The sequence below is a fragment of the Panthera pardus genome, unplaced genomic scaffold (assembly GCF_024362965.1).
Source record: "Panthera pardus isolate Hobbes unplaced genomic scaffold, ASM2436296v1 HiC_scaffold_14, whole genome shotgun sequence".
In the NCBI taxonomy this organism is placed as follows: Eukaryota; Metazoa; Chordata; class Mammalia; order Carnivora; family Felidae; genus Panthera; species Panthera pardus.
Window position 1 is genome coordinate 734,325 of NW_026526699.1, and position 12,275 is coordinate 746,599.

At 61.8% G+C, this 12,275-nt stretch overlaps 1 protein-coding gene and 1 long non-coding RNA gene across 4 annotated transcripts in view; one reads left to right on the forward strand and one right to left on the reverse strand.

Annotated features, from left to right (window-relative positions):
- Positions 1-2,563: 2,563 nt before the first annotated feature.
- On the reverse strand, positions 2,564-5,712 carry LOC109260091 (uncharacterized). 2 transcript variants are annotated; one of them, XR_008422030.1, is made up of 2 exons: positions 5,159-5,712; positions 2,564-4,627 (listed from the first exon to the last, which is right to left on the reverse strand). It is a non-coding gene; the product is annotated as an uncharacterized LOC109260091 (long non-coding RNA). The 2 variants fall into 2 exon arrangements; XR_008422029.1 differs by having other exon boundaries at positions 5,155-5,712.
- Positions 5,713-6,441: 729 nt separating this feature from the next.
- GALNT9 (polypeptide N-acetylgalactosaminyltransferase 9) overlaps positions 6,442-12,275 on the forward strand; it is an 84,590-nt gene continuing 78,756 nt past the window's right edge. Inside the window, exon 1 of one of the 2 annotated variants that reach the window (XM_019438067.2) lies at positions 6,442-6,846. In XM_019438067.2, coding sequence (XP_019293612.1) covers positions 6,606-6,846 — 241 coding nt within the window. In that variant the 5' untranslated portion in view covers positions 6,442-6,605. The remainder of the gene's footprint in view (positions 6,847-12,275) is intronic. The other variant, XM_053901856.1, reaches the window with a different exon arrangement.

Consider the following 12,275-nt stretch of genomic DNA (forward strand, 5'->3'; position numbering starts at 1 on the left):
ACAGAGCCCGACGCGGGGCTCGAACCCACGGACCGTGAGATCACGACCTGAGCCGAAGTCGGACGCCCCACCGACCGAGCTCCCCAGACGCCCCTGGAGACACCTTTCAAATCTACACTGTTGATTCAGTAACGTTGACCTCACGGCCAACAGCTCCAGGGTTGCAGCTCCGCGCAGAGCAGGTCTGACAGGCCCCCGCCCGGTGCCAGCCCGAGCCCGGACCCTGCAGTGAGGCTGAAGGAGGGGTGGCCCCCCCAGACAGCCCCCGCAAGAAGGGGAGCCACGGCCGCCCCCCGGCCGCACTCCCCTGGGGTTGCTGTGGGGAGCAAGCAGACATGTGCTTTCGGAGCAGCGTCTGTGTGTTTATACACAGTTTACAAAATAGAACCGTGTTGAAGAGAACGTGGGGGCTGTGCCTTCAGGTCCGCGATGGAATATTACTCAACTTCTAGAAAGAGGGGACTTGTGCCGTTTGCCACACCACGGACAACCTTGAGCGACGTTACACTCCGTGGACTAAGCCCGGAGGACCAGGACCGCGCGGCCTCATATGTGAAATCTGAAAAAGCCGAGCTCGCGGAGGCAGAGGAGGGCGGCGGGGGGCCAGGGGCTGGGGGCCGGGGCCAGGGAGAGGCGGGTCAAGGGGCACACGTCCAGCTGTGGGTGAGTTCTGGGGGTCCCACGTCCGGCACGGGGACCGCAGGGACCGGGACTGCATTGCGAACTTGAAATCCGCTGAGGGCCACCTCCCTTATTCTCCTGCACGCACAGAGAGGTGACTACGCGGGGAATGGGTGCCGTTGCCGGGATCCGTCCAAGACGTATCACGTCGTCACGCCCTACCTCTTAAACACCTACGATCGTTATTACACCCAATAGAGCTAAAATATGGAGATCTTATTCTGTGATTGTTCTGAGGCCACTTCCTCCGGCTGTGACCGCGGCACCGACACTGGCCAGAGCTGCCCGGCTCGTCCCCGGGGAGCGGGGGGATCCTGCCTGGCGGTCAGGCTTTGCCCACGTGCTAGCCGTCGGACAGGCTGGGCCGTCTGTCCCGGGGGTCCGGGGGTTGGCAGCCCAGCGAGAAGCCCCCAGACAGGAGCGGGGCTGCCCCGGACGCTGCCTGCCCGATGGGGGCGTGGGGGTCTCCATCGGCTCGGACAGGGCCTCACGAAGTCTGGGCGGTAAGCCCACAGGGAGCCACGGTCCCCGGAAGCCACGAGGAGTGGATTTTCAGGTCCTGCTGGGTGATCGGAAACCTGTCAAGGGACCCAGACAAAGGAGGGCAGGCCTGAGAGTCGAGGGAAATGAAAACCATTTTGATGGCTATTTTTTCCTCTGACAGAAGGCAGAGCGTCCAGCCGAAATGTTCTCTGTGAGCTTTGAGCTAATTCCCCCTCCAGCAGACAGGGAAATCAAAGCCCTCTCTCGGCCGCTGCTGGTGGCTTCGTGTCCCTAACGTGCTGCCCTTCGGGGGTGCCGGCTGCCTTTGAGGAGGCCCAGACCCAAGGTCGTGCCACTTCCCGGCCTGCCGGCAGCGGGGACCCCGCACGGGGCCTCCCGTCCTGGTCCTCCCTGGGCCCCAGACACGGGCGGGGCCCATGCCTTCCTTGCCCGGTCCCCGCAGTCAGGTGGCCTGGAAACGTGGCCGCCCGGTCAGGTGCAGGTGGCAGTCTGGTGCCACCAGGTGGGGGTCCTGCGCTTGGGACACCTTCAGACCGGAGGTTTGCTTCCAAGCAGCAGAACCGGGAGGGCGGACGGCAGCCCCGGGGCCGTCACTGCCTCCGTTCAATCCTGGCCGTGCCCCGCTGATCTCGCGATGTCTCTGAGACGCCCCCACCTCACCTGCACACGCCCCCCACCGCCAGACACACACGCACACACACGCATGCACACTCCCCCTCCCCCCCCCCCCCACCCCGGAGCACATTCTCATCCGGGCACCACCTCTCCTCCCCTTGACCTGCTGGGACCTGCCTGGCCTCCAGATTTGGACGCCCCTCGCCCTCCCTGACGTCTGGCACGCCGTGAACCGCATCACCCACCCGGGACTGACATGCCCGTCGGCAGAGGTAGTGGCCTGTGGGCCACCGGCTGCCACGCGGGGGCGTCTGGCAGGGGGTCTGTGGTGACGAATAGTCCACAGGCATCTCTGTTGACTCTGTGGGGCCACTAAGGTCAGACTGGTGGCCTATGTCAGAGTCAGGGAAGAGGGGATCAGAGCCGGGGTTCTGGGTATCATTGGCCACTGCTTTGTCTGCAGCGCGGGTCCGAGCCGTGGATGGGGTTTCCAGAGGCCAGTTTCTGAGCGAGAACTGTGCTGGCGCAGCGTCCGGCCGGGGCCTCCCAAAAGAGAAACTGCCACCAGGGCAGGAAACTGCCACGCGGGGTCTCGACTCTCCGTTCCTGGCTCAGGGATGTGAGGCAGAGGCCGAAACACGGCTCCTCGGTGATCTGGTGGAAACCGGGTTCCCTACAGTCTTTGCTTGCATTCGGATTCTCTGCTATACGATGGTTGCATTAGATTCTATTTTTTTTAAGTTTATTTATTTTGAGAGACAGAGAGAGAGAGAGAGAGAGAGGGAGAGAGACAGTAGGGGGAGGGGCAGAGAGAAAGGGAGAGAGAATCCCAAGCAGGCTGCAAGCCCTGAGCTGTCAACACAGAGCCCGACGCGGGGCTCGAACCCACGAACCGCGAGATCATGACCTGAGCCGGAGTCGGACGCTTGTCCGACTGAGCCCCCCAGGCGCCCCTGAATTCTGATGTGATAAAGGTCATGCCTTGCTTCCCTGCACAGCCTGGTATCTGGGAGTCGGGGTGAGTTTGGAGCGAACTCCTGATTGGTTGGAGGGTTGCTGTGCAGATGATGGCGTTTTCACCAAAGTACACGGAAGTCCACTCCTACCCCCGCTGTTCTGCCTGCGGAGTTTGCGTGATACTTTCCAGCCGGTACGTGAGAGTGGAAGTGGCAGGTGCCACGTCTAGGCTGGGCACTTAATGGCCAGTATGAGGCCCTCCTAGGCTCTCCCTCGCTCTTCGGCACAGCCGTCGGGACATTCGAGCTGCTCTCAGAAGGCTGGTCCCGCGGCGTCTGGTCGGGGACACGTGGCGTGTGTGAGAAGTGGCCTCGCGTCTTCGCGGCACGTGAGACTTGAGGATTGCTTGTTACCGCAGCAGAACCCGGCCTGTCCTGACTGATGCGCGAGACGGGAAACAGAGGCTCGATTGCGAAAGAGAAACGCCCTTCTCTCCGTGAGACGCGAGAGACCCACTTTGGGGTGTGCCGAACTTCAGCTTGGAGCCCAGTCCGGGACCCAACTTGTGGCCCAGCCCGGAGGGAATTCTGTTCAGATCTGAGTGCTGTCTCAAGGCCGAGTTCTCGGCACAGTGTGACTTCTTTGACGTTAAAGAGCCTGGCATTTCCCTAAACTGGTGTTAGTTTACGTTCCACGGCCCCCGTCTTCCTGTCGCCTGTGCCAACAGTGTCCCCTCAAGGTGTGGTTCGCACCACTCCCCCAGGACCCGTCGACGCCGTCCCACAGGACACCTGTGAGACCCGGTGGGCTTGTTCTGTACCGGCAAAGGGCACTCTGGCCCTCAGACCCGCTCAGGGCTCCTGGAGGGCTGTCTGTCTGTCCAGGGACGCCCCCGGAGGCTGAGGCTTTGTGGCGGAGGGAGGGGTGCGTGGGCAGTGTGCACGTGTGCATTCTCAAGCACGGCTGCCCCGGGGTGGCTTTGCTTCTTCCACGGTCACTGCCTCCCACCCACGGTATTGTGGCACTCCTCCTGGTGAGCATTCGGTGTGGCTGCACGTCAGACGTGGTTTGCCGGCTGTCGGATCGGATGCACCCCCTCTCTGCCGCGTACCCCCCATCTTCAACGTGCTTGTATCTCAAATGAAATATTTAGCCAAATACTGATACATAGTTTGGATGTACCCTTTCCTGATAAACTTCAGAACGCAGTACAATGTATTTACATGAACAAAATAATGTTTTCTCCGGCAAAACCACTTTAACATCACTTTCAATAAACATATAATGAAAAGTACTTGATTTTTTTTCTTGAGCGACAGAGGCTGATAAATCTGATTCTGGAGCCAAATTGTCTGGGCTTGAATCCCAGAAATTCTTTGCCATCCATGTGACCTTGGGCGAGGCACTGGCCCTCTTGGTGACTCAGTTTCTACATATGTAAAATTAGACGATACCAGCTTACGTGGTAATGTGGTTGCTGTCCGTCTTAATCTGTTAACAGCCATAAAGGAACCAGAAGAGTGCCTGGGAAAAATCTTACCACGGTGTAAATGTTAGCTTTTTGTATTATTATTCTGAAAGCTATCCTTGTAAAATTGGGGAACATCTTACAACATGGCATTTTATAAACAGAAAAATACAGTATTTCCTAAGAAGGGACATGGGATTGGCTATTTATCAAAAACAGACCAGTGTTTGTCAAACCTGCTGCATCGTAAGACTCTCCTGGAGTGATGATTAAAAACTGAATTCTCAGGCTCCTCTCAGAACAACTGATTTATACGGTAAACACCCCGTAGACAGCTGGCTGCAAGGCCCAGGAGCGGCTCCTTCCTGATGGTGGTCCTCTGACTTTCTTGAGACAAATGTCCTGAGGAAGAAAAGATAGTTTTGATGAGGACAAGGAGAAATGGGTGTTTTCACTCTCACCAGATTCTACCAGGAGGCACAAAATGTCCAAGCTGGGTAGGCTGGCCTGCCTGAGGTCAAGAAATATGCGTTGGAGAAGAGAGTAAGACAGGACACGGGGCTTCAGGGAGCTCTTTCCGGACCAAGAGCCAGAAAACCGTAATGTCCCCTGACACACAGAGACACAGAATGCACACAAGTGCACACACAGACATTCTCCACGGACACACACAGAGACGCACACAAATGCACATGGACACACACAGAGACACAGAAATGCACACGCACATGAACACGCACAAATGCACACACACACGGACACACACACGGACACGCACAGATGCACACACAGGCACACAGACACGTGTACACACACAGCCAGAGCTCCCTGAAGCCCCGTGTCCTGTCTTACCCATCTGTGTATATTGGGGACCCAGCACCAAGTTAGCTCTTAATAAATGTTCCATCATTTATCCATTCAACGAATACCTACTGAGCAGCAGGACGCGCGTGGAGCAGACAGGAACCTCTGCCTGGGGGTGCTCACAAGTTCCCTGGGGGGGCGTGTCTTTGACTGTCATGGTCCAGCTGTCTTGTCTGTAAAAATGCGGGTGTGGGGCTAGATGTGAGGTGGGGGCAGCCAGGTTTGCTCTCCCCTGAGGTCTGGGCACCGGGACCCGGAGAACCTGACGCCTAGGGATCTGCGCCTTTTTTCTGTTCCTGGTGGGTTTCCAGGTTCAGCCCGGTGGGGACCCCGGGTCCCGCTGAATCTCAGGCTCTGTCCTGCGGTCCTTGAACTCTCCTCCTCCCAGCCCTTAGCGCCACAGAGGGGGAGGGAAAGGAGGCCCGGAGTTGATTCAGTTTGGCCTAGGGAACCGGGGAGACCAAGCAGGTGGCTCTGACCCTGCCGCCCGCCCTCCTCCCTACAAAGGCACCTCCCACCCCCACCCCAGGCCCGTGCACGCAGACATCACGGCCTTGACCAGGCATTCCCCAAGGCCCCTCTTCCTCGGGTCAAGTTTGAGGTTTTGGGTCTGGGGCGAGGGCTCTGGGAAGGAGGGTCCGCGCGCAGCAACCGCCCCCCCCCCCCCCCCCCCCCCCCCCCCCGCGTCCGCGCTGCCCTTGGTGCGGGCGTCCAGAGCGCGCGGCCCCGCCCCGCCCCGCCCGCCAGGCCGGCCCGCTCCGGGCAGCGGGAGCTCGTCCGGGACCCTGCGCCCCGCGAGGTGGCCGGGGGCGGTCCCGGCGGGGGGGCGGTCCCGGCGGGGGGCGGGCGCGGAGGCCCCGCGTGCATGCTGATGAGCTGGGCGGCCGCGTCACTCCGCACCGGCGCCGTGGCTGCGGGGCGGGCAGGAGCCGCACGGCCGCCGGAGCGCCCGCCCGGCCCGCGCCTCCCTCGCGTCTCCCGCCCGCCGCGCCCCCCTCCTCCCCCCACCGCCCCAGGGCCGGGGCCGCGCCCCTCTGCGGACGATGCCGGCTGCCCCCTGCGCGCGCGGCCCCGGGCAGCCCCTGCGCGCGGGGACCCCGGGCGGCGGCGGCCGGGCGCGCTGAGCGGGCGCGGGTGGTGCTGAAGGGACAGCTCCCGGGCGCGGGCGGCAGAGCGCGCAGTCAGCCCGCAGCCCCCCCGGCCCGCAGCCCCCACCCCCCGCCACAGCCCCCCGCCCCGCCCGCAGCCCCGGGCCTCCCCCCCCCAACCCCGTTCCCCCGGCCTACAGCCCCCGGCCCCCCTGCCGCAGCACTCCCCCCCACCCCCCGGGCCGCCCGCGCCCTTCCCCCGCCGCGCCCGCAGCCCCCGCCCACAGCACCCCCCTCCCCCGCGGCCCCGCGGTCAGCCGGGCTGGCTCATGGTCCCCGAAGCGGCGGGCCAGGCGGAGGCTCCTGCGGCCGCTGGGCCCACGGGGATGCCCCGCGGGTGAGGCCGCCCCCAGCTTCCAGCCGCGCTCATGGCGGTGGCCAGGAAGATCAAAACTTTGCTGACGGTCAACATCCTGGTGTTCGTGGGCATCATCGTCTTCTCCGTGTACTGCCGCCTGCAGGACCGCTCCGAGGGGCTGGTGCAGACTGTGCGCAGCGCCGACCGCCGGGTGCGCGGCCGGCACGCCAAGGCGGGCGCGCTCGCCGACCGCGAGGCCATCCTGGAGCGTCTGGACCACCTGGAGGAGGTGGTCTACAACCAGCTGAATGGTGAGCCCGGGCAGCGTCCGTCTCGGGACAGAGGGGCTGGACAGAGGGACCGGAGGGCGGGGAATTGTCCCCAGTTCTCTGGACACCGCACCGTGTCCCGGCCACTGGAGCCCACACCGACCCCAGGGGCCTGATGGCCCCGCAGGGGCCGGGGTCAAACTCCTTCCGTGCTACTTCTGGAGGAGGCTGGGTAGGAGGCGGATAAGGAGGAGAAGGGCTCCCTTAGCAGAGAGCGGTGGCCCGGGTGACCACTCATTCACGCACGCACCCAGTGGACACTTGAGAGCCCTCCCCATCAGCCCACATGTGACGTCTCCAACTTACTCCCTGAGAGAACTTGAGAGAACTTCTAATGAAGCTGTGCGACTTGCTTCAAGAGCAGGCAGTGCCCAGGTCGGAGGGTGAGGGGCAGGTTCTGCTTTTCCAGCAGCTGTGGGGGCGGGGGGGCCCTCGCCTGCCGTCACCCCTCTCGCTCCTGGAAGACGCGGGCACTGGAGGGAGGGTGGTGCTGCCCTTCGGCGGTTGCCGGCGTGGCGTTCCTTGACGCCGGTGGGGAGAGGTGCCTCCCTATGACCCCGGGCCCGTCCAGCCTCCCGTCCTGGGGACGCCTGGGGCTCCCTCCAGATAGTGTTGCTGTGGGACAAGCATGAGGCCGGGGGCTGGCGCCTCGCAGACAGATTGAGTCAGGGGAGCAGCAGGGGTTTGGCAGGTGTCAGTCACCTAGACGGACCCTGGGCCGCGGTGCGTGGGAGCCCACAGTCCTTGGGCTCTTCGTCAGCAAGCCCAGCGTCAGTGCGACTGAGGGTCAGTGTGACTGAGGGTCAGGGCCGGTGGCCGCAGCTGAGAGGAATGGGTGTTTTCCACCTTGGGCGGCAGCGGGCCGAATACAGTGGGTGCTGGTCCCTGGTCGGTCTCTGTGCTGAGGTACGAGGAGGAAGGACAGAAGTTTGTGTGTTTGCCTCATTAGTGGGCTTTTTCTGCCTGTTCTGTGCTGTCCTGCAAGTGAACCAGCAGCTCCGCCAGCCTGGTCGGGAGGCATCGGCAGCAGGCTCTGGGTGGAGGTGTCGGGCCCGCACCGCCGGGGGTCTGCCCCGGCTCCCTGCCTGCGGGGGGGCGGGGGCTTCTCGGCCTTTCCTTCGGGAGCGCACCCTGCGACCCAGGGGCTCGGTGACAGCTGGGATGAGGGGACCGTCCGCAGCCTCCCTCGCTTTCTGGGAGGCAGCCAAGCATCCTTCCGGCCTCCCAAGTGCCCCCTCGCCGCCCCCCCCCAGGACCCGTGGCTCTCCCCCAGAGGTGCCTTTCGCGAGTGAGCCGTGTGGCTTTTCTGATCTCTCCCACCGAGCCGCAGCCACGAGGGGAGAAAAGTTTAATCCAACTGCCACTGCCGTTCCGATGTTGTGATTCATCCTCCGGAAGAGCTGTGCCCCGTGACAGCACGTAGCTTTACTGAAGTGTATTTGCCAGGGAGTTATGGTCTGTTTTATGGGGAGAGCCGGAGGATTATATAAAAACATTGGCAGCACGTCGGGTTGTGTAACATCGCGACGGCCGGCTCAGCACCGTGGGCTGTTCTCACCTCGCCCTTCAAGGTGAGAAGAAGCCAGGGTTCTCGGTGGCGGAGAAGCCCAGGACCTCTGACTGACCTTCCCGACGCTAGCGGGACAAGGGGAGTGGTTCGGGAATGCGAGTGTCACCCCCTTGCTGACCCCGGCCTCCCCCGTGTCCCCAGTTCCCCTCTCCCCTTCCTCCACTCTTCACCCACCTCTTTCTCCAAATGTGCCACCGGCTCTCTCTCTGTCTGCCTCCCTCTCTCCGTCTCTGTCTGTCTGTCTCTGTGTCTCTGTCTCTCTCCCTCTCTCTCTCCTTGTGTCTCCCTCTCCCTCTCCCTCCCTCTCTTTGTCTCTCTCTGTCACAGTCTCTATGTCCTTGTCTGTCTCTTTCTCTCCCTGTCTCCCCTCCCTGCTCTCCTCTGATGAGGGTCTTACCCCCACTTCGAGGCCGTGTACCCCACAAGGTGTCCCACCCAGGAGTCACTCAGTATTTGTTCCTGGAAATGACGAGACAGACAGTGCTTCCCTCATCCCAGGCTGGTCCCTAAGGAGGGGCCGCTACAGGGTTGACATTTGCTCACGAGAAGCCATTTGAAAGCAGTGCTTAGCCCTCCAAACGGGTACCGACTCCCGACTCCCCGTGAGAAAGGACACTGAAGAACACGGGGGGCGGGGGCGGTGCCCCCCATGGCTGCCTGTCCGCTTCAGATTCAGGAAATGTAGAGGAAATAATTCCTGGGAGTCTCCACCGAGTGTGGAAAGGAGAGGAAGGAATCCAAAGAAAATGACGTATCACTTATATTTCCTCTGCCCTGACTGCCTCCTGGAGACGCCTCTCCTGGCTCAGAGGGGCTGGTGGGAAGGAAGGGGTGTCCCAGGAGTGGGGCCGGGAGGCAGGACATTCTTCCCACACCCTTTCTTCAGCCGCTCTGGTGACCTTTACTCAGGACGTCCTGTGGACCTCAGCAAAGACCTAACAAATGGTGCACATAGATCCAAATTCACAGGACCTGGGAGAAAATGTTCTTTAAGGAAACGCAATGTCGTCACATCCCGTATGTGCATGCGAGTTGCTTCTAAATTCAGTGCTCAAGGCAAGAAAAAAAATGCGTATAGCCAGAAATCATCCTTCTGGATATCTTCAATCACATCCATGGTTCTGTGGGTACGACCGGCACAGGGAGTCTCACGAACGCGGTGTCTGGGAGCCTCTAAGCTTGGTGGCAAGAGGGAGGGAGATGTCCCCAGTCGGCCGCCTGGTCTGCAAGCCAGCCCCTGGGGGATGGGAAGGGCCGGAGAATTCTCCCGAGCTCCGGCCACATCGGGCGGCTCTGTCTCTGTTGTCGTGGGCGTGACCCAGGTGAAGGCAGTCACCTGCCAGCAGACCTCAGACCTCGTGTGCAGCGAGGCCAGGGCTCCTCCCTGCACAGGGGAGGCCACCCACCACCCACCACCCAGCTGCCCTGCTCCTTCCTGCCCCCGGACGCGATCTTCCGACCCTTGGGGCCACGGTTCTGGGCGGAGCTGGGCCGGGCGGGGAGCTGCCAGCTGTGGGGGGCCGGCTGCTTTAGAGGGAGGTACTTTCTAACGTGCAGAGTGCACGCGTCAGTCCCTCCACCCCGACCCACTGCCGCCCAAACCCTGCAGTCAGGGGTCAAAGCGTGGGCCTGCTGTGCGGACGGCACACGAGAGCCCGCCAGAGAATCCGGCCAGCTCTGCCCGCGCCCCGGGCCGCTCGCGCTCGTCTGGGGAAGAGATGGTTTCGACGCTGCTCCCTCTCGAGCTCCAGCAACGCACGCGTGACCGGCTCTGTCTACACCGTATTTGTGGATGACGCCGGCCCCGACTCATCTGAGGGATTTTGTCTGTTTTGCCCGCGGCTCTAACACCCGGGGTCTCCGGCCGCATTGTGTGTGTACCTAGTGCTGTGGAGACGTTTGTGGAATGAGCAAGTGAGCGGACCTTCCTGTAAACCATTCATTGGTTTTGCATAAAGTAAATGTGTTTAAAAACACAGGTGCACATCAGCACCACACCCACAAGCGGAGGGGACCAAGCGACGATGACGAGACCGTGCAGGCCGTGACGTCCACGGGGCTCTGAGCCCAAGCCCGCTCTCTCTTCCTGAAACGGGAGATTCTCAAGTGAAAGACACGTGCAGGGACATATTAGCACGAAACCAAGACTCTCTCCTTGGAGAGACGGGTGATCCAGACCGTCTGGAAAAGGGAATCTGTCTCACGGCAGGAGTCGGTGTCATTCAACCCTATGTCCTTCTTTTCCCCCAAATCCTGTCCGGATTGTGGGTCCTTCCAGGACTGTGGCTTTGCCTTGGGAAGCCTGGTCCGTGGCAGACTGTGTCCCGAGGGGAAGCGGGTGGTCAGGGGCTAAGGGGCACATGCCCACTGCAGCGGGGTCCCAGATTTCTGATCAGGAGGCAAAAACCCTACTGACAATCTGAGAGCACTGAGGTTTTTTTAAATCTTTTTTTTAATGTTTATTTTTGAGAGAGAGAGAGAGCACATGAGGGGGCAGAGGCAGAGAGAGAGGGAGACACAGAATCTGAAACAGGCTCCAGGCTCCGAGCTGTCAGCACAGAGCCCGACCCGGGGCTCGAACTCACGGACCGCGAGATCATGACCTGAGCCGAAGTCGGACGCTTAACCCCCTGAGCCACCCAGGCGCCCCGCGCTGCGTTTTAATACTAAAACCCTAGTTGAGCTGCACAGAGGCTATGGGGGTGGGGGTGAGGTGGTGATGCTGGATTTTTACCCAACGTTTGCCCTGGGCCTGTGGCCGCAGATGACACACGCACAGAGGTGTGCCCGTCTTCCACCGTGGCGTCTGCCTTAGCGATCGGCAGATATCACGGCCGAGAGGCTGAATTTGGGGAGGCTCTCCGAAGATTCCCCACCTGCTCTGAATGGTGAGTGGTCAGAACGTGCTCTCTGCCCCTCGGAGGCCCGGCTCAGGGTTTCAGAGGCTCTGCTAGAACAGAAGCCACGTGAGGCCCCTGATGGTCTCACCCCCCCCCGCCCCCCTACTGTTTGCGTCACAAAAGGACGAGTGGATCGGATGGCAAGAGCCCGCAGAAGAGGGTGCGGAGAAGGGGGTGGCTGGGGTCTGGGGAGAGCGCCCAGTGTCTGGCTGTCCCCCCCGGACACCCCTCGCCCCTCGCCCCCAGCACAGCCGCCCTGAGAGCCCTGTGTTTCTCGGGAGGGGTTCCGGGCTCTTCTGTGCACATAGGCAGGTCCGGGCTGGAAACGTTCCAGGACATTCCACTTGTTAGGGGGCGTGCGTTCCACAGAAAGCTTTCCTGTTCGTGGTTTTAGTTCCCCAGATGGCTTCCCGCTGGTTCCAGGCACCTTCCTAGCTTGCGTTTGCCCGGCCTCCTCCTCCCGAACCTGCTTTGTGAGCCGTGACGTCCTGCACCGCTGGCCTCAGCTGTCCGAGTGGCCGCGGCCGGGAAGACAGCTGTAGCTTGTCTGGGATGCGATCGAGGGTCCTGGCAGGGCAGCAGCGTGTAATCGGCTGGCCTTTTGCCCCTAGCGCTCCCAGCTGGAGCCCAGCCTCACGCAGGACGCTCGGGACGCCGGGACGGGGCTGCGGCTGTGTGGTGGGAACCGTCTTTCCCGCCTCCCAGCTGCCGTGGGCACAGTGCTGACAGCAGCCTGTGGTGACCTTTCATCACTCTGAGCAGGTGAACAGCACTTGGTTTTGCTTTCTTCCCTCCCCTCTGCCTGTGCATCTCAGCCTGCTGGGCCGCCCCCTGTCTGGGGGAATGAGACGCGGGGACGCTCCATCCCGTGATAAACGTGGACCTCACCAGGCCTGGCTCCATACGGAGACCCCGCAGCCGCGCTGCTAGGAATAATTCAT